The 27,507-nt window shown below is 38.0% G+C and overlaps 1 protein-coding gene across 1 annotated transcript in view; it reads right to left on the bottom strand.

The window, feature by feature from the left end:
- The window catches only part of LOC131045104 (uncharacterized), a 153,384-nt gene that overhangs the window by 123,287 nt on the left and 2,590 nt on the right, over positions 1–27,507 (bottom strand). Inside the window, exons 2-3 of the mRNA XM_059217490.1 lie at positions 12,958–13,041; positions 12,478–12,606 (exon numbers count right to left, since the gene is read on the bottom strand). Coding sequence (XP_059073473.1) covers positions 12,478–12,606; positions 12,958–13,041 — 213 coding nt within the window. The remainder of the gene's footprint in view (positions 1–12,477; positions 12,607–12,957; positions 13,042–27,507) is intronic.

Here is a 27,507-nt window from a genome sequence, read left to right on the forward strand (position 1 = left end):
ACAATATTGGTTACATTACAATATCAGTAACTACAACAGTAATTCATACTAACAGCAATGTAAAATCATATCAATACAATGCAACTCGAGTCCACATCCAATGAAGGTCAAATATGAACTCTATTTGAAATCATCCTCCAGAATCACTAAGGCTTTTGTCTTAGGATTCCCACACTCAAATGCAAGTGCACAAAATGGATTCTAAAAGGAATCAGATTAATTGTAGATGATGCTCCAAGATGATAACATTCACTCTTTTATACCCTCCAAAAATTGAAGAGGTTGGCCATCATTTACACCCACAACTTCAAATTTAAACAATGATCATGGGTAGGAAAGATTCAATTCTGAAAGTGATGACACCAAAAACAAACTAATGAAACCAATACAACACATCCTAGGAGGTTAGAAGGGGAACGGAAAATATTGGGTATCGAGGGTCGGCCATATCACAAGACTAACACCATAAGATAAGGCATTGAGAATTGCACAATGAGCACACCCATAAGGGAAAGTTCAAAAGTTTGACAAGAAAAAAGGGAAGAGCGGAGTTGGAAGAAAAAGCATACTTAAGAAGGGACAACACACAACAAATGGAAATAAAGAAGACATAAATACAAACCTAATATGTATAGACTTTGACTCGAAAGTACATGACAAACACATTAAAATGAGGTACCAACATGGCTCTGTTGATGTGTTTTTTAGGACACTTCGAAAACAGAATAAAATACTAAGTATTCTATCCTCTCTTGAACAAAGAAACCTCATATGCTAATGAATATGATCAAATGAGACAACTCCAAGGTTTACAATGAAAAAATCGACTTTATGCTTGAGATAGACTTAGTGTGTATGATGTGATCTTGCTAGTAATCACAAAGGGACTTACGCTTTGAACACATCTGGAACATGGAATCTATACTAACTCGCTCAGAAAATAAAGACAAAAGGAGATAAGGGTAAGGAGATCTAAGCTAATCCTAAGGACAATGATAAAAAAAATGATTCTTTCATAGACGAATTCCATAATCAAGCTTTGCTCTGCCATGCGGGAACAACTACACAAAACTGATACAATCTCCAAAGGATAACAAAGGATTTTGATGTTATGAACATTCATTCAAATACCCAATCTAATCCTAAGGACAATGATGAAAAAGGATGATGCTTTGATAGATGAATGCCATAATCAAGCTTTGCTTTGCCATGCGGGAACAACTACACAAAACTAATGCAATCTCCAAAGGATAACAAAGGATTTTCATGTTATGAAAATTCATTCAAATACCCAATACTAGCGCAGTTCAAGTAAATATCCACAATCTAACTAGTGCTTAATGAGATTCAAGCTAACTTTGCACTATAGCTTACAATCAACAAACCACAAAAAGTATGAGCCAGAATTTCATCACATATCATTGCACTTCTCCATTAAAATCAATGAACTTTATCTAAACTTTGAGAAGTAACAAGAAACCATGCTACATGTAGAAATCAAACATAGAAATCCACTATGTTTCAATGAAAATCATGTATTAACTCAACACAAGTCTTGGCAACAATCTGTAGCTTCCTCCTACTCTATTGCTAACTACTATCTAACAAATATCTAACTATTAACTATTAACAACTATTCCCCTTTACAATGAGAGAATTGAGCCTTATATAGAGCACTCTTTACAATTTGAAGGCTTATATTGATTCAAGATCAACGACAGAGATTACATGCCAAAACCCTAATTAGGGTTAGTTACAACTAACTTGCTTTGATCAATGAGAAAATTACATATTTAGGACACATGTGCTTCTTTGAATGCGCACCAATAGGAATTGAGATTAGGTATGTTGAACAAACTCCAATGCAATGCCATGTGTCACAAGTGTAATGGTCTGCCTCATAAGATGAGCCAAGTTCAATGTATTTGGACACCTTGACTTGCCATGATTTGATTGGCTTGATGATGAATAGGATGCCACCTTGGCTTGCCATGTAGATCATCACAAAGTGTACACGATTGAGCAATATCTCTTGATAGTTAACATTATCCAATTGCTCCTTGATGAATGTGAGGATGGGGCATTGTATCATCTTTGTATTATCAAGCATCTAACTTTTCTTAACTCTTTTGAAACTATTTGCTCAAAAGATGCATTCCTTCATTTCACATTTCATCTCCATGTGCAGGAATTCGCCTTTATGATGTTGAATGCTTGATCTTCATGTGTAGCCATTGTAAGTGTATCCTCCATCCACATTTGATACTTGTACATGATGTCCTTGACTTGGAATAGTTCCTTGTTGTACCAACGCTGATGTTGGATTTCTGCAAGAAATTCAAGATTGTTGCAACATCTTCTGTTGCAATGTTGAAATTGTGAAGTGAATATGTTGATCTCCTCCTTGCCTCAAAGTCTTGATACTTATCTCCCATGCCTCCTTGAGTATTCAATTTAACCACAACTCCTTGAAAGGGGCGGAATTGCAAGAAGTTGGTGAACTAGCATTCATGCATAGGGAGATAGGCGCAATTGCAATGTAGTTGTTGAATAGTGCTCTCTCCTTTTGACTCATTAGTTTTACCTTTCAAAACTTGGGTGGGTTTGACATGAAGGGAGGAAATCTCACTTTGTTTTGGTTGTTGCCTCCTTGAGTAGATTTGCAAAGCATAGAAGGAATGACGCCCTTGTTGGTTATCATTGTGAAGTCCTTTTTCATGATTCCTTTGAGCGTGATTGCATGAAAGGCTGTAGGGCGGGTTCGCAAGGGGGTAATGCAATTCAGCTCATGCTTGGGCGGGATTGCAAGGTGCTCATTCAATAGCACTCCCTTTAGCAAACCTTTATTTGCACTTTCAATGTTTGTCAATAGTCTTGGGAGGGATTGCAAGGGTGTGATGCAATTGCGACCAGCATTTTTCTTCCTTGTCTGGAATGTCCATCCTTTGCTTTGTTCATCATTGAAGTTCTCAATCATGATTTCTGGATTCCTTAGCTGGCTGATTGCAATCCTTGTGTTGACTAATCTACATGTAGTAACGAAATTGTAAGGTGATGGACGGATTGCAAGGGTATGCTGCAATTGCGCCTACACTTAGATAATTTTACAACTTCCCTATTGGAGCGCACTTGCAACCTTGTCAAGAAATATTTCTCTTGAATGTCTTGGACTTCTTGAGCTCCTCATTGCTCTCCATCATCTTCTAGTCGAATTCCAACTCTGTCTTAGGTGGTGAGTCTCTCTCAATCAGGTCTGTAGATGCATATAAATGATCTGATCCACCTTATCTCTCAGGTCTGACTTGCCTTCTTTCTTTTCTTATGTCAAACCTGCAAGACAAACAAATCCTGAAGCAAACACATATGAAATGAATTAAAAAAACACCATAAACCTTCTCACAAACCCTTATCATTCAAAACCCTCACAGAATGCTGATAAAATTCACCTCTAATGAATGCAAATAAAAATTGTCTCAGGTCTGAAATTCTGAAAAAAGTTGTACAAATCTGCCTTCACCTTATTTCTTATTTTAATCTGCTCATGAATTCAACTCTGATTGTGCTTTTCAAATTCATTCTGCTCTTTGAAATGGCTGATTGCATTTGATTTAAGTCCAAATAAGGAATTTGATCTATCCTTTATAGGATTCATGCCTTTAAAATTGGAACCTTACCCTGGCCAACATACCTTACCATCATTCATATTTGAATTAAGGGGATGTCGACTTGTGCAAATGATTTGAATTTGTGAATTTCGTCTTTCCCTCCAAGAGTACCAATTTGTTCAATCTCCTCTTTAGTTAGGCGGGATTTAGTGATAGTTATGCATTACAAATCCAAGCCAAGATTAATGATACCCTACACATTGATCAAAGGGAAAACTTAGCCATACATCATGTATTAAAGACTACAGCGGGTTTTCACGGTGTCCATGTATTGTTCAAAAAGGCAGAATTTTAGAGTGCTCATGTATAGATAGAGCAAGAGTGGAATTTCACCATGTACATGCAATGAACATCAAAGGGCAGAAATCCTCTATGTATGTGCATTAAAACCAAGGGTGGGATTCCATGCTTCTCATGCACTACATTGCAAGATAAGGTCGATATTTATCATTGTGCATGCATAAATTGAATGATCGGATTTGAGGCTTTTATGTGCATTGAAAGACAAAGGGTGCATTTCCTCTAAGGTTGCACAACAAAACCAAGGTCAGGAATTGACTGTGCAAATGTATTGGAGAGCTAGAACAAAGTCGGAAGTCCACCAACCTCATGCATTGATTGCCAAATCGAAAGTTTGCAATGGTGATGTATAAGTGAATAGGTTGGAAATCCACCATGATTATGTATTAAGAAGAGGGCGGGATTTGTCCATAGTCATGCAAAGGTTGAATGCAATATTGGGCAAAATTGCAAGGGAACCTTGCAATTCCACCCCGAAAATAATCAAAACAGCTCTTACTTCTTTAGGATTCATTCTCGATAATTCTTGCATTTTGACAATTTTGCAACATTTGTTGCACTTTGATAACTCTAACAACTTTTCAATCTTGACAAGATTTCGCTATATTTGCAATTTACTCTTCAACCCTTAGTCTTGATAGCTAATCATGGCCCTTGAACCTGAAACATGAATTCCTGACTTTCCCATACCCTTAGGACAAACCCTAGCACTCTAAGCCACTTCAAGGACGAATCAATACATCTTTCCAGATCCTAACAAGATTAGACCCTTCTCATAAGCAAAAGGTTAAAACTGCAAAACTATTGCCAAGTTAAGACAACTACCTAAAACACTAAGCTAGGAAAACAAAAAGTGGGGGTCCCCATTTGCAATGGGGTGATGTGTGAAAACGTCACAACAGGTTCTAGTTGGGGGGTTGTAATGGCCCTACTATTTAGAGATCATTAACCCGCAAAACAGATGGTTAGAACATAACAAACATATAAATATATATATAAGTAATTTAAATTGCAATCTAACTTCAATGCTTATTTAACATAATCATAATTTTTATCTAAGAAAAAGGATACGAATGCCATACAAAGTATGTCCTTAGGCGGTCGTGAGGCTCGCCTTCTTGGAACCCCTTGGTTCCAAGATGTCCTTAGGCGGCTGTGAAGCTCGCCCTCTTGGAACCCCTTGGTTCCAAGCCCTCCAGGAAATCGAAGATGAGTTCGAATCCTGTCTTGGGTGTAACCTCTTACACCCAAGCCCTCCAAGGAAGACCCTTGTCTATTCCTTGCCTTGGGTGATGCCTTCATCATCCAAGTCCTCAAAGGGGATCGGCCCGACCTTGAGTCTTGTCTTGGGTATAACCTCTTATACCCAAGCCAGCCAAGGAAGACCCTTGCCTTTCCTTGTCTTGGGTGATGCCTCCATCATCCAAGTCCTCAAGGGGAATTGACCAGATCCTTCTCTTCTTGATTAAGTTTTAGTCAACCAAGCCATACATTTGCATAATAGTTTCAGTTCATAAACTATCCCTTGTGTTAACATGAATTCTTAATGTATTCTTAATTAACAAAGATATATATAAACTTCCATCTTTTACATATACATTACATCTCTTAACATACCTTTGTCTTCCTAATCTTTCTTAATACGCAAACTTATGTATACAACAATTAACAAATTATATCTTTTACCTATGTTTAGTGACTAGTGAATGCTACACATTAATTAATATATATACATTCACTAGACTACGATTAATATCACATATTAATGAACATTACACATTACCAATATGTATGAACATTACACATTAATTAATGAACATTACATTTATTAATTTATATCCCTACTATTCATTGATACGTATACTCATTAACGTATGATAATACAAATTCATTAACATACGGTTTATACTTATTCCTTAATATCTGTAAACCATTCATTAATATGTTCATTTAAAGTATTCATTATCATAACATTCATTAACCTTAACTTCTTTCATTACCTATCTATTATAATCAATATCTATATTTATAATCATTATGTTACTCCTTGTTTGATTGAATATATATATATATATATATATATATATATTCACTAGATTACAATTAACATCACCTATTAACGAACCTCACACATTACTCAGTAGCTAATATTAATGAGTTTCACACATTATTATGATAATGACATTACATATTAAATAATATACTTATATTATTTAATATAAATAAAACCTTGTATCACTTATATTATTTAATAACTAAACCTTGTATCTTACCTTACCTCCGCAGACCGCTCTCCCTTACCTTTTCTCCACCGTCCGCCCTCCTCCCCTTTTTTCCCTTATTTCCTTTCCTTTGTATCTCTCAATTTGAGGGAGAGGTCACACCTCTTCATCATGTCTGCCCTTTGGCAAGAGACACACCCTTTCACCATTATCACCCTTTGAAAGAGTGCAACTCTTCATTATTTCTACCATTTGAAAGGGACACAACCTTTCATAATCAAATCTGCACTTATTATTTAAATCAGATCTGCACTTCTCCTTACCAAATTATCCCCCCCTCAAATGAGGTTTTCTTCTCCCTTTTATATATCATTGTTTAGGGAGTCACAACTTTTCCTTTCATGTCTTTTGACTTTTCATTAACTTAATTAATTTTTAATTAATAATATTTAATTATATCATTTTATATTTTAATTTTATTATTATCATTTATTATTAAATTCTATTTCAAAGTGGGGATATTATTATAATTTATTATTAAATTCTATTTCAAAGTGGGGATATTATTATCATTTATCATTAAATTCTATTTCAAAGTGGGAATATTATTATCATTTATTATTAAATTCTATTTCAAAGTGGGGATATTACAGGGGTCAGGGGGGCGTTCTTATAGACACAATGAGAATCCAAAAATACAACAATACAAGGAATCACAAGACAAACACGTCATGATCAAACAAAGATCATGACTGCACAAAGATAGACAACATAATATTTACATGACAAGACACAAACAATGAAGAAAACACAAGCATATGTAGAAAGGTTCACAGAACTTGACCCTCAAGAGAAGTAAAGTTTAAGATGTTGGCCATGAAGTAGTAACCCCATGAGTTCTCCATCAAAACTCTTGAGGTAAAAAATATCTTGACTGCATCTTTTAGCAATTTCCTTAGGCCCAATCCATAAGGCTGCAAATTTACTATGTTTTCCATTATCCATTGAGCTGGAATTCCACACAAGGACTATATCCCCAGCCTGAAATTCCCTTTGGACAGCTCTCTTATCAAATAAAATATTTCATTTTCTGCTATGTCAATAGTTTCCTCTCATGGGCAACCCTTCTGGCTTTTTCAAGTTCATTCAACTAATGCACTCTTTGGAAAATGGTATCTTCTTCTTCCCCTTCAAGCTGTTGCAATAATTTGTATACTGGCAATTAAAGGTTGATCAACAATCTGACCTCTATGCCCGTAAACTAATTCAAATGGACTCTTACTAATATCCTTCTTGTATGTATCTACCCAAACAAAAAATCTTCAACTTTTCATCCCACCTTTTCATGTTTGCACCTATTTTTTTTCTGATGATGTTCATGATGATCTTGTTGTTGGATTCGACTTATCCATTTCCTTGTAGATAATAAGACAAATGTCTTAAAGATATGCAACATCAAAAATACATCAATCAAATCACAAGATCTGAAACACATTGTGCTATCAGCAACTATCCTTGATGGCACACCAAACCTTGTGATAATATTATTCAATAGGAAGCCAATCACCACTCTAGATGTTGCATTTCTTGTGGGGATTGTCTCCACCCATTTGGTGAAATAGTCAATGGCCACCAATATCCATTTATACCCATTGCTAGATCTTCCAACAATGTAATGTCCCACCCTAGTGTGGGGCACTGAACTGCAACCTGCTTGTTTATTTTAGATTAAAAATACTATATTTCTTTTGAAGGTGATCTTTCAGAACAAGACAGAAGTTGCTGAAGACGTGTTTTTAAAAGTTTGCAATGTTTTTGAAGAAACAAATATGAACTCGTACAAATATTGTATACATCTAGTACTGAATAGAATGATGATATTTTGTAACTATGAAAGAACTTTCAGATTTAATTTAAAGTCTGAATATTACAATATCCCTGTAGCTACTTTACAAGTCTATTTAGATATACCCGATTTGCTATCCTTTGAAACTTGAGGTTGGATGAATTAGAAAGGACTTTCCCAGGTCTGATTTAAAGCAGTCAGCCAACCAAGTCACTCAGAAAATCAGATTTGCAGCAGCTCTAAACAAGTTCAATTGCTTTCCAAGATAACTCAGCAACTAGGTCTTATTCCTTGATAGTGCTTACAACTATTCCCTCTTTGGACACCCTCAAAGGGTTTATTTCAGTTCCAAAATAGCTCAAGGAGGGTATGGCCTGTCAAGCAAGCTGCACACTTAGAATTTCACCTTAAAACTCTTCAAGAACTCTGCTCCCAACTGATGCAAACTGTCCTAAACTGTTGGTGATGGATTTGACTTGCATAAACCACTCAAAATCTGAAAATAAGTGATGTTCCTTGTTACAAACCAACCCAAGAGGGGTCGGCCAAGCACACAAGCTGCTCCCTCAGCAAATATGTTAAAAAATATGTTCCACAGGGACGCGTCCCCTGGTTTTTTTCCCTCATACCTGTACTGCAGACAAAACAGGAACGCGAGGCCGGGAATTTGCCTAAGTGTCCCTTTTTTTGCAAAATTTTAGGGGACATTTCTAGGACTGTTTTTGGACCATAGGGGACGACCAGCTGTCCCCAGGACAGCCAGGGATGCATAGGCATCCTCTAAGCATCCCAAGGACAGCTGGCCGTCCCCTATGGCCCAGAATTTTTTAGTGTCCAAAAAAAATAAAAAACACATTTTTAATTTACAATAGAGGTTCAGCTGGCCCCACCAAGACCCCAAATAAACATTAAAATACAACAAACCCTAGTCTAATGCATAAAACAAACAAAAGAAAGAAAGAGACACTCCTTACAATTTATTTCATTTCATAGTTATGGATGTTAGTATTAATATTTATCATTTTATGTCTATTATGGATGTTTATGGCATATGTTTGTTGGCAATGATTGATGAAAGCATTTGACTTTTGGTAAAATGTTTGCCAATTCTCTTGTGAAATCTCAATTCAAGTCTAATGCAATGTATTAATGTCTATGATGAATGATTTACCATTGTTATAATATGCATATTTAAAATTTCTCTATATTTGTAATAAAAACCCTATTTTCTTAACAGCCATCCCCCTTCGTCTCCCCAAAAATGACCCGAAAGTACCCCTGTACCGGAAACATGTCCCGGCATCCCCTGTCGTCCCCATCCCTGAAACTCTGTGGAACATAGGTTAAAAATGCTCCAAACCCTACCAAAATTGATGTAATCTTCAACCAATCTGCTGGTATGAGTAAGACTTGTTATCCCAATACTGAAAACGCTTAGTAATGCCTCTCCTTAGCTTCAAACAAGCCAAGAAAGGGATCGGCCACACTAGCAGACACCTCACTCAGCAACAACAGAAAAACCTTCCAACTCTTTGAAGCACAATGGGACTCCTGGATTAGAATCTCTCCCACATAGCCTAAACTGATCTCTCACAGTTGCAGGTATGAAGTTAATGAGGGGCTACGTCCTCACAAACTTTACAAAACCCTAAGGTTGTATACGATCCTCAATGAGGCAGAAATAAAATCAGCAAGCATGAATGACAAATGAGTCTCCAAAGATCTTTTAAAACCTTTCCTCAAGTTGCCCTAATTAGGGTTCCCAAAAGGACCGCCCACTTATGTTTCTTAGTTGGGATTAATCAAACTTTAATCCACTCTTTGCTGTCCTTAGCCTATTTTACCTTTTTCCCTTTTTGTCATTTCCTCATAGGCATCCTTTTCCTCTTTCTAACTTACTTTCTCATTAGAGTTTGGAGTAGACTTGGAGAATAAGATATGATTAGGATGCAATCCATGCAGCTACCAACCAAACCTGTGTTACCTTGACTCGCCCAATTGATGTCCTCCATCCCTTCTGTCAGCCTAAGAGGACCTGTTGATAAGCTAACCCTTATTATTGAAGTTGGCTAGGAAGGGGACATTACAAACGATCTCCCATATAAGATCAACACCTCTTTGTTGAAATGGAACCTCTACTAATATGGTCATGAGGGGGAGTGCACCTACAAATTTCATCTTGTCGCAAAAATATTTGGCAAGCATCACATTATTTGACAAACTTGATCACATCTCTAAATAATATGTACCACCAATATCCTACTCTCATAATTTTATGAGCAGTAGTCTGAAACATAAAATGCCCATGGCCCCATAGCACAATCCTTGTTGACATTCCTAAATAATTTTTTTAGACTACTTAGTGTACAAACACTTGAGATGTACACCATCAAGGTTTCTCCACATTAACTGACCCTAAAGCAATAAATACCTCTACACTGTCAAATTTAATGTTTTTTTGGTCAATCATCCAGCTTTGTAGGAAAGCTCAAGTTCTCTAAATAGAAAATGATGTCATTATGCCAAGGGCAATTCCTCAATGAGGAAGAGAGGAATCAGAGTCAACTTGATGCACATCAGCTGCACCCAAATTTATATCAGCCATTAATTTGGCCATGCCTTGACCTCTAACCATCTTGGTTGTCTTCACCTCCAAGTCATACTCCAATATCTTGTTCATCCATCTACACTCCTTGGCTGGTGCTATTGTTGGGAAAAAATCTCTTACAATTGTATGCGGCACTTAAGCAGTAATTTTGGCTCCTACAAAATAGGATCTAATAAAATTAACCACCTTAACAAGAGCATAAGCATGCTTCTCCATGATTGAGTGATTTAATTTAGCATCTCTCAAAGGTTTGCTAAAGAAAGCTATTGGTTGTTCGTAATATCTTCATTTTTCTACAGAAAAACAACAACAATAATATAGAATGATGCGAAGGAATAAAATTGAAAAGGCTTCAAATAATCTGGACTCGCCAACACCGAGGCCTTCTTAAATGCATCTTTAATCTCCATAAAAGAATCAATTGATTCTGTGTCCCAATCAACTGATTGACCTTTCTTGAGCACCTTGGAAATGGCTTTTGTCTTTTTTGCAAAGTTAGAAACAAATCTACCCAAAGAATGATTGGAATGCTTAGACTGTTTTGGCCTATGGGATAAGGTCAATGGCTTTGACTTGTTTTGGATCAATCCTCACCCCTAGGAACTTTCTTTCTTCAACTCTGAATATACACTTCTTGGAATTCAAAGAAATCCCATACTCCAAACACCTCTAGAAGCTCAACTCCAAGTGTTTGCAGTGATCATTTCAATCCTTGGAGTAGACAGTCAAATAATCAAGTAGAGACCCGCCATTTTTCATGTATGAGGCCAGCAAAGGCAACATCCATTGCTCTTTAGAACATGGATCCCACATTCGTCAACCCAAATGGCATTTTTACATGTATAAATATGCCCCATGGCATAGTGAAAACTATCTTTGGTTGCTCAAGTTCCTTAACCATGAGTTGATTGTACCCTAAGAAGTCATCCATCAAAGACACTGGTTCTAACCTTATCACTTTTTGCAGTACATGGTCCATGCTAGCAAATGGATAATTGTCCTTTAGTGATGATGTTCAGATCTCTAAAATCCACAAAAAGCTTGATGTCCATATTCTTCTTCCTTACCAAAACAAGGTTAGATTCCCACTCCAAATGTCTGATTGAATAATAATTCCTCCCTCCAGCTCATTAGTTATTTTTGCGTTTGAGGGGCAAGTGTGGAGTTGATGGGTCTCTACTTCTGTTTGAAAACTTCCGTACCAAGTTCTAGAGGAATAGTATATTGGAACAAATCCTCCCTGTATGCCTTCAGCTCATCAGTTTCTTACAGACTTAGATCATCCTAGGAGTTGCCTCAGTTCCTAAATTCACTTCCTCCACATCATCTTCACTAGAAAGCTTACTCGTTGTTTTGTAGAGATCATCACTACCAGACATCCACTTCAAAGCTACAAGACCTCTTCAGATGGCTCTTAAGTTGAATGATTTCATTTCCAATAAGTCTCCCTTCTATTAGTTTCTTCCACCATGGGCTGCCAGTCAATTAGCTGATTTTCAAAGTGATTGATGCAATTCAAGAACTCATAAACGTGTTTGTTATTATCAAAGATTTACCAATTGTAGATGTTGTTGGGAATGCTGGGTCTAGTAAGAATTTCTACACTATACCTGCAGTGGGGAGATGTCAAAAAATTATCAAATTTCTACACCATTGTCCATTGTTATAGAATTTAATGAATGTAGTAATATATTCTTATGAATATTTACAACAGGGACAACCAGGTTTTTCATGATTGCTTCTATTTTTATTAGTTAAAATTCAAAGAAAGTAATATATGGTTCCTAGAAAGGAGGAAAGATAAGAAGCTAAAAATGGAGTAGAGAAAGAACTTACTGAAGACATTGCTTCTGGAAGAGTCCTATTCAAAACTGCCTCAATTGCTGCAGTCTTTATTTTTTCCTTCCCAACATAGTTTATAAGAACATTATCTGGAATTTTCTCCCCACGCCGAAAACCAGGAATCTAACAACAAAGGTCTCACTATTAAGTCAGCATATTATCACTTCTAACCAATAAGACTGATGATAAATTTTAATCATGTACCAATTTAGTTGCTAGATTTTCTTAATAAGATACAATTAAATATTAGAAGACGAAAGTGTCTTAGAACCCATCAGTTGTGTCAATCGCTGTATCTTAAAATAGAAATTCATCTATGTATATGTTAAAAGATTCCATGTAATTTTGAGTTAATATACTTGATTATTACAATAATCTGAAAACTTCCTCAAGATTGAACCTACTGTCTCCATTTTGATGGTGTCTTAGAAGATACCTGTGCATTCTGCAGTATCAAAATGGTTTGAGAGTTACCTGTGTTTCTTTACGCAATACTGTCAAAACTTCCTCATAGCTTTCTTTGCATATGCTAGGGGGAACTTTCACATTAATCCTAACCTGCCATGTACAATTCATTAGAATAGAAGATGCCTAGATATTTCACAATAATGCATCTTCTTGAAAGCAAATTAGACTAGAAAAAATAAAGACTGACCAGTAAGTGTTATTTTAAACAAAAATTACATACAGGGAGTCCTTCAGGAGTATTCCAGAACAAAAAAGGGAAACTATAACTTGCTTAATACCAACATTGTAGAGGATTGCAGAGCAAAGGAATAGTAAATAACCAATGTTTACTCGGTTGCCATAAATGTATAAAGCCATTCATTTTGTTTTAAAAGGCTTGAATTGCATGCTAAGTCACAAGTGACATTTTTTTGTAGAATATATCGGATAAAAATGTATAAAAGATTTTTTACAACTTACTCATCATCAGGGTTGACCAGTCTTGAGGAAATAAACATAATCCATGGTAAATAAATATCTTAGTTAGATGCTTTTCATATCCTCTTTAGAAAGTAGGCCCATTGCTTTTATGAAAAATCCACTACATCAAACTTAAAATTTATAAAAAATATAGTTCTTAATTATGGGCTTCATTTCTTAAGGCTGTTAATAAGGAGCTCCAAGTGTGGCCCAAATGTAACTCTTGTGATAGTTCAAGACTTAAGTTGTTCCCCAAAATATTACGATCTCTTTAGCGTCCCTTATTACTCTTTTCATACAATGTTACTCTCTTGCAGGGCTTTGTTTAGAAGAGAAATGATTTCAATAAAGCTATGCAGAAGAAGCAATGCTAACAAAATCTTAAACGCAGTGAAAATAAAATAATAGCACGCCCACAATATAATAAAACTATTTACCCAATGAAACCCTTTTGAGAAAAAACCTAGAAAAAAAAAGACTTGTTTACTGTATTAACTCAACTGTTCACCATAAAATAAGATTTCTTGCTTGTGCTTAACCTTTATACACGTGAAAGTATTTCTATGCACATCATTATACAAAACCACTAGGAGGTATTACAGAAAAATAGGCATAAACAATGGTCCAAGTAAGAAACATATAATGGCCCAAAAAAAATCTTGATCAAAAGTTCAAAACACATGACACCTGATATTCCCTGGCTAGGACACAGCCCGAGGCCCCACTTGGTATGGTGGGGTGTATAACATGCAAAGTATAGAACACATAGAACATGTTTTGCTGATGCTATTGGGTTGACTCCATTATGTGTGAGGTGCCAGCAATGGTCTACGTTTCTAATTTTAAAATAGTGTACTTTCACCTTAATATTTTAAACCACATGAGCATGAAATAATGTAGACATTTTTGGAAGCAAAGAGGTCTTTGCAGTATTAAGTTTGTTATTCAAGACATCGAAGGGAAGAAAAATATTCATAATGTCTTTTTTCTTCAAGATTTTAGAGACTTCAGGTGTGAATCATAATGGCTAAGGCATAGTTGGCACTTGGCAGACTCTAACTTGGTAAAAACTCAGCAGACCCAAAATTTGTGTCTTGGCAAAGACTCAAAAAAAAAACTTGTCAACTTAAAAAATTGCTTAAATTTACTTAAAAATTTTGCAAAATTCAATGACAAAATGTATCCAAAGAGTACAAAAAGTGTTTTCTATTAAATTTGATTCATTTAAATACAAGTTAGGTACAAAGTTGCATCATCATGTGGAACCCTGATACATAGTTAGCTGGCAACTATTATGAATTCATGATGATTGCCTTTGAAAATCATCATCATAATTAAATTGCATTTACAGAATTTTACATCTTCCTCTTCCTTGGTATAATGAAAACTTGTGGAGAGATTGTAATACTTGCACTCCATTGCAGCTCCTCGCATGGCATTGAAGGCTGTGTTTGTGGCTCCAACTCAACCATATCAATGACTTCATCTGGTTTGTCCTCTTCCTTTTTTGTGCAAAGCTAAAGTTTGTATTGTATTTTATAATAGTAATGACATTTCAATCTTTGATACTGACAGCATGTGTTACATCCCTCTTTTCACAAACAAATTCATTTTGTTTTGTTGCATATTAGAGATGTGATGATTAAATGTGAAGCTTAATGTGAACATTAGTTCGATGAATTTTGATTTGAGCAATTAAGTGAGCTAATGCTTTGCTATGTGGATACTTCAATTGGTATTAAGATTTTGTCTAACTACCTTCATGTGTCTAAGTGGATGCAGGAAATCCTATCACCCACACGGTAGGGAGTAAACAATATGTTTGGCATGAACTTATAATTTAATTTGATGCAAGTTAATGGACTTGAGCTTGATGGCATATTAGAGCTCAACCGATTTAATTAATCATTAAATACTATATGTATATATATATATATATATATATGAATGGTTACATATATATATATAAGATAATTTAATAATTCAGACTTTAAACCCCTGAGACAACTTGGATATGGCTAATATAGCCAAGTCTCTATGAATGCACCTTAATAGCAAACCATATTTCCATCAATCTCATTTTGTGGAGGACTCTTATGGTCAACTCCATGATTTCCTTGAATGAAATGAAATGAAATTCAAAATGGGAGTCATGGCATTTGTTATAAGTTATAACTGATTCTTGAACTTGCAATTGAATAATATTTATGGGATCCTGCCATATAGAGGCGAAAAGTCGAATCTTGGAAATGAATATGACAATAAAAAGTGTTTGGAAAATAAATAAATAAAAGTTAATAGCAATTTGCAGTGGAGAAAAGGAATCTGTAGCTCAACTCCAGTAAATTCATGGTGCGTAGCTAAGAAAGAACAGCTCATCTTACTCTGCCATTTCTCAAAATCTTCAGGCATGAATCATACCTATTTAGTCCTTGCTTTTCAAAGCTTCTTGTGCATTCATAATCTGTAGCAAGTACTTCTTTTCGAAGGAACTTCATTCTTCATACATTTTGGAAAAGATTACTAGTGTGCACGAGTTAAGCACCTCGATACACTCTAGAATACTCTGTATTATGATTGTGAAGTCAAGTAAACTGTATACAAATGCAACGAACCATGAAGAATTATTCTTAATTTTTTTACTTCAAATAAACAATGTAGTTGTCACTGAATTTAATAGAGCTCTACAACTTTCTACAAGTCTCTAACTACGTAGAAAATGCCAAAGAGAGTCGAAATTGGAACCTCTAATCTCATGCTTGGACTTAGTCTGAAGATGTATTAACTATTATCTGAACCTTAACTAAAGGGGGTTCGAGTTCATACTTAAGCAAGTTCTTAATTTCTATTTCCCATGAAAACGATAGTATTAGCTCATTGTCCAAACCTTGGAATTACCGAAATGACATGGAAGCTAAGTGGTTTAGTGATAATGAGAAACCTTTCAATTTGGCAAGAAGTCGTTGCAGGCTTATATATTGAATTCCTGTGAAATTTCAAACTCATCCATTAATGATGACATGCCCAGGCAGGGGGAAGTCAATTTAGCAAACAATACTTGAAGTTTTAAACAGCAGTACTTAAACCAGAGAATGAGTAATCCAATAGAGAACTGTTTTCTTGATCGACTGAGCCTAGTGGAAAGAATGGTAATATTTTACCTTTAGTATGTGTAGGGTTGAGGAAAGAATTGAGATGTTATTTACTCAGTGGTGTAGCGAAAACACTTGCATGTATGCATGTATGTGCAAGGTAAGCCCTATATGTATACATGTAAAGTGCGAAGAAGCACCTACATACAACCACACTAAGTACGAATGGTAATGCTTGAACAACCCTATGCATACTAGGGTATAGTCTCATTCCAAGAGGTCTTAGGAAGTATTCCTAACCTGAAGAGAGGTTTGAGACCAAGACAATCATAAAATTACAACTCTTCCAGCTAGCAAGATAAAGCTTGATATGTATTAAGAATTAAAGAGGAGCTGAGCTATAAATTTGGCTATATGTGAACTTCATGTAGAGCACAAGATGCCACGGAGAGGGGGGGTGAATCAGTGGTTTTCAAAATCCTTAACCTTTTAACCCTAAGTGTGTGTACCGGTTAGCAGATCTAACACAAGGTGAATATACCAGTGAGATAGGGACAAGACCAAAATGCAAGCACACACAAAAGGCACATCACATAACACCGGATATACGAGGAAAACCCAATATGGGAAAAACCTCGATGAGAAATGTTGCTAGAGACTACTGCTCCAATCCAGCCTCACAATAAACAACTATTACAATGTTTAGGGCACCAACCCAAGGAGCACCAACCCCTAATTGTTTATAGGCACCAACCCAAAGGAGCACCAACCCCTGATTGTTTATGGGCACCAACCCAAAGGAGCACCAACCCTTGCACCGAGCACCAACTCAATGATTACAATGAATACAAACAATACAATAGTAATAGCCCGGTTACAAATGAGTTTTGTAACCTCTCACAATCAAATCACTCTATCGGTTCAACTCTTCTCAACCGGTCTTCCGCTGCTCTGTTCCCTGCCGGTTCTCTGACTCTTCCTCAACTCAACCTTCACCTTGTCTGGTCTCTTCTCACACTCTCTATGCTCTCCTTCGCTCACTACAACTTCCTTACCGGTTTGATGGATTGTCAAACTCTGCACTTGGTTACCAGTTACTCTACTTATCGGTCAAACCCTGCTATGTGTTATGTCAGTTTTCTGCTGACATTAACTCTGCACCGTTTCACTCTTTGTTGCCTTCTACCAATTCTAGCACTACCGGTTCACTTAACTGTTACCCTCTTGCCAGCTTACCAATCACTCTAACCTTACCGGTTAAACCCCTCTTAAACCCTGTTATCGATTATGCCTTTACAACACTCAGTCACTACGATCTTCTGCAGATTACACTTTGACTAATTAACTCTCTGCTGCACTCTCACACTCTGATCTTCAATATCCGGCACCTCATCATCTGGCAGCATCAATCTGCTAAAGTCTTTGGTCGGCATATTTATCTTTGAGCTTTCCCGCCAAGGTGGACATTCAAACTTGGCGCGCTAGGGTTTCCTTCACCAACCACAACGCGAATCAGATCAGATTTGATCTCATCTCCGAGATTCACAACCTGCCACAAACCAGACAACACTGCCATATCTCTTTTCTTCCAACACACGTTTTCTATATTTAGCAAACACGGCAAACTGATCATCAACCTGCTTATGTCAATCACATTGAATGATCTCGTGGTTGTCTTCACCAAATCCGATCTACACTTAGACATCCTGCATCGATCATGACATCGACAAATCAAATCCTTGTCCTTCGACTTGCCTTGAGCCGCAAACCTCTGCAATCGACCTGTGATATTCGGAGTCTTCATTTAATGTCGACCGACTTTGCAACCACCTTGCTAAAGCACTCTTCACCGACCTTTGCATGCTTGCCACCTAGTATCCACATGTCATCTTTATTGGCGTCCAGCTCAGCAGAGTCCACTGTGTCGGTTCAAGCTTAGTCACCGACCACAACACACAACCAGTATATACTTCATACTACCGATCTTCTTACCCTGTCGGTTATACACTAACCAGTCAACCTTCATGCCATGCTTTTCTTGTTCTACTGATGGGATCACATCAACCTGGTCATAAACTTGCCAAACCTTAGCATATATTCAGAGTGAGTCATTATACATATCTCCATCTGATGAGAACCTTTCACCTTTGCCTCTTTGGTCTCTTACCGGTTGACACTAGCATGTCAATAGTCTCCAATGCACACATTCTATCACACCGGAAGCATGACAACACAAACATCAATCATCAAAAGGGATCTATGTCGATATCAGCATTCTGGTAACTCCATGTCAGGAGCTGCTAACCAGTCCTTCTCCTTCATAAGCTCGGACCTCATCTCAACTAGTTTGCCAAAGTGGCAAACTCATCACTTCTTATTCTTCCTCTTATGTCCCAATAGCTCATCATGCTTACTCTTGCTGATTCGGTGCACAACTCTGATTTCACATACTGGAGACTCATGATGCATTCCCTGCATGTAGTGGGATAAACTAAGTATTACCACTTACCGGTAGAAGTGGATCTTTGTCACTTGTTGACCACCATCTGATAGGAACCAGTTGCCAATACATTGTTTTCTCTGCTTCTGGTATAGCACTGATATGACTTAGCTGACATTGAGCAGATACATCTTCAATCAAGCACATAACCCGGTAGACATCCCCTTTGTCTACCTCACTAACTTGCAGCAGCCCAAACTCTGTCAGTCATATCTTCATCCTGTGATGACATCTTCATCCGGTGGGAGTCTTGTTGTATGACATCCAACTGCTTACCAGTTGCCTACACTTTCTCCATTTGCTCAACCTTGCTTTCTTACAGGTCACATGCTTGCCGGTTGGCAACCATACACTTCCAACACATCACTCACCGGTTGGCATTGCCCTAATGCCAACTATCTCCAATGCCTATTCACCAGTCAACATCCCAACTTATGTCTCCAATACTAACTTGTGTACCGGTGACTCCAATGACCACAATGTCGGTTGACATCATCTTCTTACCGGTGACAAGCTATACTGGTTGACATCAATGACAACACAATGCCAACAATCTCCCCCTTTGGCATTGATGTCATCACATTTAGTATCCGCTATACTACAGAATTCCTCTCCCCCTTTGACAACAATGGCAAAGGGTACTGACAGAATTTTCTACCGGTTGCTTCTCCTCCTTTGACCATTATTCTCTGCATTCTCTCATCCAGCAACACTAGAGATAGAGGGCTCAAACACCAACTGACACCAATTGTATATACCAATCTGATACCAATTGTAGAAAAGTGTGTCAGTGAATTTCACTTACCTGCTAGTCAGACTGCACCTTCTCCCCTTTGATATGCAGAAAGTTATTCTGACACCATTTTGTTGATACCAATTGTTGATGCTGACACTAATACCAATCTGATATCACATGAATATTCGCTCCCTTGTTGCAGGCAACTCTCCCAGTGGTCCAATTGTGATTTCAATTAAGTACAAATTGAATAGACATTGAAAGACCTTACAAACAAGGACTGATGAGCACATCCCAAAGTCTCAAACATACAGGTATAGCCATAGACACTTGATCTCCCCTTATGTTCAGTATATCTGATACCAATCAGAAGATATGGCTGCGAACTCCCCTTGAATCACAGATCTCAGGGCTTCATTGCCTGACAGGTCCTAAACCGGGACTCCAATCTGCACCTTATACTGGTAGAGTTGAGCATATATGATTTGCAGATGGTCTTTCACTTCCATGATATCCATCACAACTTGTGACATGATCTTACATGACCACAATGCCAAACCACATCACTATCATGTCAATTATCAAACCGGTTGAATCAAAATGATGCATGCAAATAAGGTCGACTACCGGATCAACACAATGTCATTCAGGACTTCTCCAATATTACCTGAGACATAATTTCTTCACTTCAAGCCACAGGAGTCACTGCACAGATCATAATCTGCTATACCGGTTAGCATCCATACCGGTAGCATACTGTACATACCGGTTTACTATACCGGATCGACATCTCTTACCGAAACACATTGACTCACACAATCTGCAATACCGGTTGACCCTATACCGGTCCAATATTTCTACCGAAACACTTTCCTCTAATCTTTGTCTTCTGGAGTCAAATGCCTCTTATGCCAATTTGCAGTTTGAGCCATCCATTGACACTTGCAGCAGCAATCCATCTCACATATGTAGATGTGTAGCCAAGGCACTAACTACACACTCTGTCATTTCATCTTCTCCCTTATACCGGCAAGATCTTGTCCTTCCATTAGTCCATTTCAACTATGGGGGTGAATGATATGATCAATACGTAACTCCCCCTGAGTCCTGCATCTCCTTTAAGCCTTAGGAGATATCACCTGTGCATTGGATGCACGGTGTCGGTCCATGGTTCTACTCTCTTCCTTCTTCCTCCATACCTTCTTGGTCTCCCTCCTTTTCTCATTTGCAGTCTTGGGAGCAGTATTGACTTCCTTTTGCTGATTGGTTCTTGCTCCACAAACGTTGTTGTAGTAGCAGAATGTGTTCATGCCAGCCAAATGATTGGAGGACCTTCTACCAAACCAGTTTGATCTTCTTCTCCTGATCATGATGTTGTAACGAGCTACTGGAACCGGTGGATTACTTGATCTTGCAGGGAGACTTCTCCTTTTGTTTCATGCAGCTCTTTGATTTTCATATGCTCTATAACCATTTCCATATTGAGCATGACTGTTATACCGGCGGCCATATGACTGAATGTTCTTCTTTCTACATTCATGACTTCTATGGCCAAGTCAATTACATCTTTGACAGACTAAATTGTTATTTCTAGGAAAAACATTTTGTCTATTCCTAGACCTCATTTTACATTCATCTTCTCTATGGCCATATCCTTTGCATGCAAAGCAGTAACCGGAGAAGGAGGGCCTATTACTTACAAATTTATTCTGCCAAACATGTGGTGATCTTGTCAGTTTGGCTTCTGCATTTCTACTTCTCCGAGGACTTGTCTTGTGGGCAGCAGCATTTCTTTGTCCTCTACCGATAGAAGATCTTCTGGACTGTCTTCTCTTATTCTTGTTGTTGATAAAGTCATCTTCTCTCAGCTTTCCTTTTCCTTTTGAATCAGCATTATTCCTCCCTGCAACAGTCATCTTTAGCTTCATGTCCTCACCGGTTGTAGTTAGGTCAACCTTCTTCCTTGGAGCATTCTTGACTGTGAAGCTCTGACTTTTGTCATTTCCATTTTTTGAAACAAACTGAATGTCTTTGTTGTAGGCGGCCTTGCTTGTGGAACACTCACTGATATCAAATCCTAATCCTTCGGTATCCTTGGAGTGCTTTTGTTTATTCAACATTTTGTCCAAGGCATCAGTGCTGCCACCAAACCGGATCCTCACCTTGAGCTCATCTTGGCACTTCTCAAGGTCTTTCCAAAGATTCTCCATTTCTCCTTTTAGCCTCTGACATTCTTTATCCTTTGTCTACACTTCTAGCTCCAACTCCTCACATCTACTCTCCTTGGCATCAAAGACTGTTTCAATTCACTAGTCATACCTTTGGCCTCTTCAAGTTGAGTTGTCAATATGCAGATATTTCTATTTGACTCTTCAAGGCATGTTCTCAACTAACTGCATTCTTCATGAACTGAAATTTTGTAATTCTTAAATTCATTCCTAACATTTTTCAGCTCATCTAGGGCACTTACCAGCTCCCCTTCAAGATCAACTTCAGCCTCAACTTCTACTTCATCTTCACCATCGTTGTCAAACACATCTTGCCGGTGGAGTTTATCTGCATTATCACCTTTTGTTGTGTGCATCTCACTTTGTGTCTCTTGTGCCATGAAGAGATGGGTTTCTTCTTCATCATTTTTGCAACAGCTGACTGATCTATCTTCATCATCTACATATGTGTTTGTTCTATTGTTCTTCTTGCTTCCACAATCCAGTTCTGCAGTGGTAGGCTCATTTCCATAGAGCTTCTTCAGTCTGTCCCACAAACTCTTAGCAGATTTGCACTTATCCACCTTTGATGAAACATCATGCGAGAGCCCACTGAGTATAGCCTTCATTGCTTCAGTATTGCATTCATATCTTCTTTCTGCATCAAGACTGATGGGAGGACTGACCAGACTAGAGAGACCATGAACAACTGACATCCATGCGTCATAGCCTAAAGAGGACAGGTAGACTTCCATTCTACAACTCCAAATAAAATAGTTTGACCCATTAAACGCCGATGTAGGGATTGACTCAAAACTGACCATTGTGTTCTCAGACCAGAATCTACCCAAGCTGGAGAAAGCTTATCTAACCGGGAACCTAGGCTCTGTTACCAATTGTAGAACACAAGATGCCACTGAGAGGGGGGCTGAATCAATGGTTTTCAAAATCCTTAACCTTTACCCTAAGTGTGTGTACCGGTTAGCAGATCTATCACAAGGTGAATACACCGGTGAGATAGGGAGAAGACCAAAATGCAAGCACACACGAAAGGCACATCACATAACACCGGATATACGAGGAAAACCCAATATGGGAAAAACCTCGGTGAAAAATGTTGCTGGAGACTACTGCTCCAATCCAACCTCACAATAAACAACTATTACAATGTTTAGGGCACCAACCCAAAGCAGCACCAACCCCTGATTGTTTATGGGCACCAACCCTTGCACCAAGCACCAACTCAGTGATTAGAATGAATACAAACAATACAATAGTAATAGCTCGGTTACAAATGAGTTTTGTAACCTCTCACAATCAAATCACTCTACCGGTTCAACTCTTTTCAATCGGTCTTCCTCTGCTCTGTTCTCTGTCGGTTCTTTGACTCTTCCTCAACTCAGCCTTCACCTTGTCTGGTCTTTTCTCACACACTCTCTACTCTCCTTTGCTCACTGCAACTTCCTTACCGGTTCAGACTCTACCGGTTTGATGGACTGTCAAACTCTGCACTTGATTACCGGTTACTCTGCTTACCGATCAAACCCTGCTATGTGTTATGCCGGTTTTTTGCTGACATTTACTCTGCACCGTTTCACTCTCTGATGCCTTCTACCAGTTCTAGCACTACCGGTTCGCTTAACTGTTACCCTCTTGCCATCTTACCGATCACTCTAACCTTACCGGTTACACCCCTCTTAAACCCTGTTACTGGTTATGCCTTTACAACACTCAGTCACTACAATCTTCTACAGATTACACTTTGACTGATTAACTCTCTGCTGCACTCTCACACTCTGATCTTCAATATCTGGCACCTCATCATCTGGCAACATCAATCCGCTAAGGTCTTTGGTCGGCATATTTATCTTTGAGCTTTCTCGCCAAGGTGGACATTCAAACTTGGCGCGCTAGGGTTTCCTTCACCAACCACAAGGCGAATCAGAACGGATCTCATCTCATCTCCGAGATTCACAACTTGCCACAAACCAAACGACACTGCTATATCTCTTTTCTTCCAACACACGTTTGCTATATTTAGCATACATGGCAAACTGATCATTGACCTACTTCTATCAATCGCATTGAATGATCTCGTGGTTGTCTTCACCAAATCCGATCTACACTTGGACATCCTGCATCGATCATGACGTCGACGAATCAAATCCTTGTTCTTCGACCTATCTTGAGCCGCAAACCTCTACAATTGACCCCTGATATTCGGAGTCTTCAGTTAATGTCGACCGAATCTGCAACTACCTCGCTGAAGCACTCTTCCCCGACCTCTGCATGCTTGCCACCTGGTATCCACATGTCTTATTATCTGCATCCAACTCAGCAAAGTCCACTGTGTCGATTCAGGCTTAGTCACCGACCACAACACACAACCAGTATATACTTCATACTACCAGTCTTCTTAGCCTGTCGGTTATACACTAACCGGTCAACCTTCATGCCATGCTTTTCTTGTTCTGTCGGTGGGATCACATCAGCCTGGTCATAAACTTGCCAAACCTTAGCATATATTCAGAGTGAGTCATTATACATATCTCCATCCGGCGAGAGCCTTTCACCTTTGCCTCTTTGGTCTCTTACCGGTTGACATACTTACCTGTTGACACTAGCATGTCAACAGTCTCCAATGCACACATTCTATCACACCGGTGGCATGACAACACAGACATCAATCATCAACAGGATCTTTGTTGATATCAGCATTCCGGTAACTCCATGTTTGCAGCCGCTAACCTTTCCTTCTCCTTCATTAGCTCGGACCTCATCTCAACTGGTTTGCCAAAGTGGCAAACTCATCACTTCTTATTCTTCCTCTTCTGTCCCGGTAGCTCATCATGCTTACTCTTGCTGATCTGATGCACAACTCTGATTTCACATACTAGAGACTCATGATGCATTCCCTACATGTAGTGGGATAAACTAAGTATTACCACTTACCGGTAGAAGTGGATCTTTGTCACTTGTTGACCACCATCTGATAGGAACCAGTTGCCAATACATTGTTTTCTCTGCTTCCAGTATAGCACTGATATGACTTAGCTGGCATTGAGCAGATACATCTTCAATCAGGCACATAACCCGGTAGATATCCCCTTTGTCTACCTCACTAACTTGCAGCAGCCCAAACTTTGTCAGTCATATCTTCATCCTGTGATGACATCTTCATCCGATGGGAGTTCTGTTGTATGACATCCAACTGCTTACCGGTTGCCTGCACTTTCTTCATTTTCTCAACCTTGCTTTCTTACCGATCACATGCTTGCCGGTTGGCAACCATACACTGCTAACACATCACTCAACGGTTGGCATTGCCATAATGCCAACTGTCTCCAATGCCTATTCACCGGTCAACATCCCAACTTATGTCACCAACACTAACTTGTGTACCGATGACTCCAATGACCACAATGTCGGTTGACATCCTCTTCTTACCGGTGACAAGCTATACCGGTTGACATCAATGACAACACAATGCCAACACTTCATCTAAATTCAATCTTTTGCAACCAACCTTAAGCAGTAAACAGAATGCAGTGTTAGCATGTTGTAGTGGTTAAGTCTACCATATCAAGTCAACTAGAAACTTGAGTGTCTTAAGTAACAAGTCGAGTGGGTGGTGAACAATGACTTCACGTTCATCATGCTTTGCAAATTATACAAAACCTTTGGCCAAGGTGGCCTAGGGTTCTACATGCACCTATCAATTCACTTGAACCAGATACACTATCTAGTCATAGGGTCATGCAAGTTAGGAGTAACCTATAGTGTGTGATCAATTAGAGTAGTGTAGGTTCTAGAAACATTAGGCTCAAATGGCAATTAGACCTAGCCCTGTGTTTGCACCCTCGTGAAGGGTAGGGCCACTTCCGTAAGGAAGGTGTGCGAGGGACCGCTAGGTCTGTGATTGGAGGAAAAGCACCTTGATGATGCTCTCCCTCATGCAAAATAAGCCAAGACTTGTAAATAAGTCCAAATGGGAAAGCAAACTTCTATAAACTCTAAACTTTTCCTTCTTAATTATTGCATTTTGTTTATGTTAGAGAAAAAGAATAAGTTCTTTGTTTCATAATACTCTTTAGTTGATGCATAATTCTTTCTTGTTGGTTCATTAATTGGAAAAGTACGAATGTTTTAAAAAAAAATGTCCATGCAATAGTTAGCATTTCTTTATGCAAGTTGTATAATATTACCTTAGAATTTCTTTCGTGGAAGGTTAGTTTGTTACAAGTATGATACTTCATCATTGATCAATAATATTAGATAGTGATAAAGATAATTGTCTAGGTTGTTGATTCTGCTCTCCACTCCCAAACACATTGTAATCAAATTTCTTGTATGAGAAGAGATCCCAATAACTTATGGGAGATATTGGGTATTTGGCACAATTTTGTTTATAAAAAATGTTTAACAAAAATAATTTTTCTTTTATTTAGTACAAGGACTCACCAAGTTAATGGCATAGACTCGTCAAGCTTTTGGAAAAAACAGTCGCCAAGAACTCAATGAGTACTTGCCAAAAAAACCATGTGAGTTTTTTGGTGAGTTATTCACCAGGCAAAAATTTTGGTAGGTACTCATCATGTCTGCTAAAGTAATTGTCTATAATAATTTGTCACTATATAACTTCCAAAATCACCCATTCAGCTTTTTCCAATACTATTGTATTGTAGCTATGATTTTTGTCCTCAAAACTTATTGAGAACAAAATCTATAAAATTAAGTCCTTCCTACCTTAGAAACATGTTCTATGTGGCACAAGCAATTCTTGTGTCCATCTCCTCAAGCCAATTCAAGCATGGAATCAGAGTGTTAAGTTTGTAATTGATTGCCTTCAATTAATAAAACCATTATGGCAGACACTAAAGCCAAGAAAAGGCAATTTTATAGGCTTCTAGTAGGAGGAATTGCATTCTTTGATTTAAACCCTCTTTTAGGCTCTAAATTATTAGAAATTGTCATAACTTGATAAGGTCTTTCAACCAGCTAGGATTCAATGGCTTTCTAGAGATGTATTGCAAGGCATGGCCCTTCATTACCAACGCTATCCAAGGCCACCATGTCAAAAGCAACAATTTTTTAAACAGCTGATAATTAAATGTAATGGAAAATACATGTACAAACTCCACCTAGTACTCCTACAAAAGCCAAAAAGTGATAGTTCCACCTATAGTTGTAAATGGAACTGCAAGTTGGACAAGCACTCTTGTCTATCAAGTGTTTGTTTAAATCAAAATTTGTAATTGGTAGTCAAAAACATACCTCATAGTTGAATCAATTAGCTCAACCCAACTAGAGCATCCAGACATTAATTTGTAAGATGATGAAAAGATAAAAAACTACAAAGCAACTAAAGAACTGGGATTTTATCCTTAATTTCTTAGAAAGGATACCTTTAGAAAAGTACCTTTTATAAGTGTTATGCTGATAATGGGTGCCCAGGGTCTGAAAAGTGGAATCTTCTTCAGGCCTTGGTAGATGTTATATCCATGCTTTCCTAAACAAGGAAAGAGAGCACAAGATATATTATGAAATTAAGTGTGGATGATG

Source organism: Cryptomeria japonica, chromosome 3 (genome assembly GCF_030272615.1).
Source record: "Cryptomeria japonica chromosome 3, Sugi_1.0, whole genome shotgun sequence".
Lineage (NCBI taxonomy): Eukaryota > Viridiplantae > Streptophyta > Pinopsida > Cupressales > Cupressaceae > Cryptomeria > Cryptomeria japonica.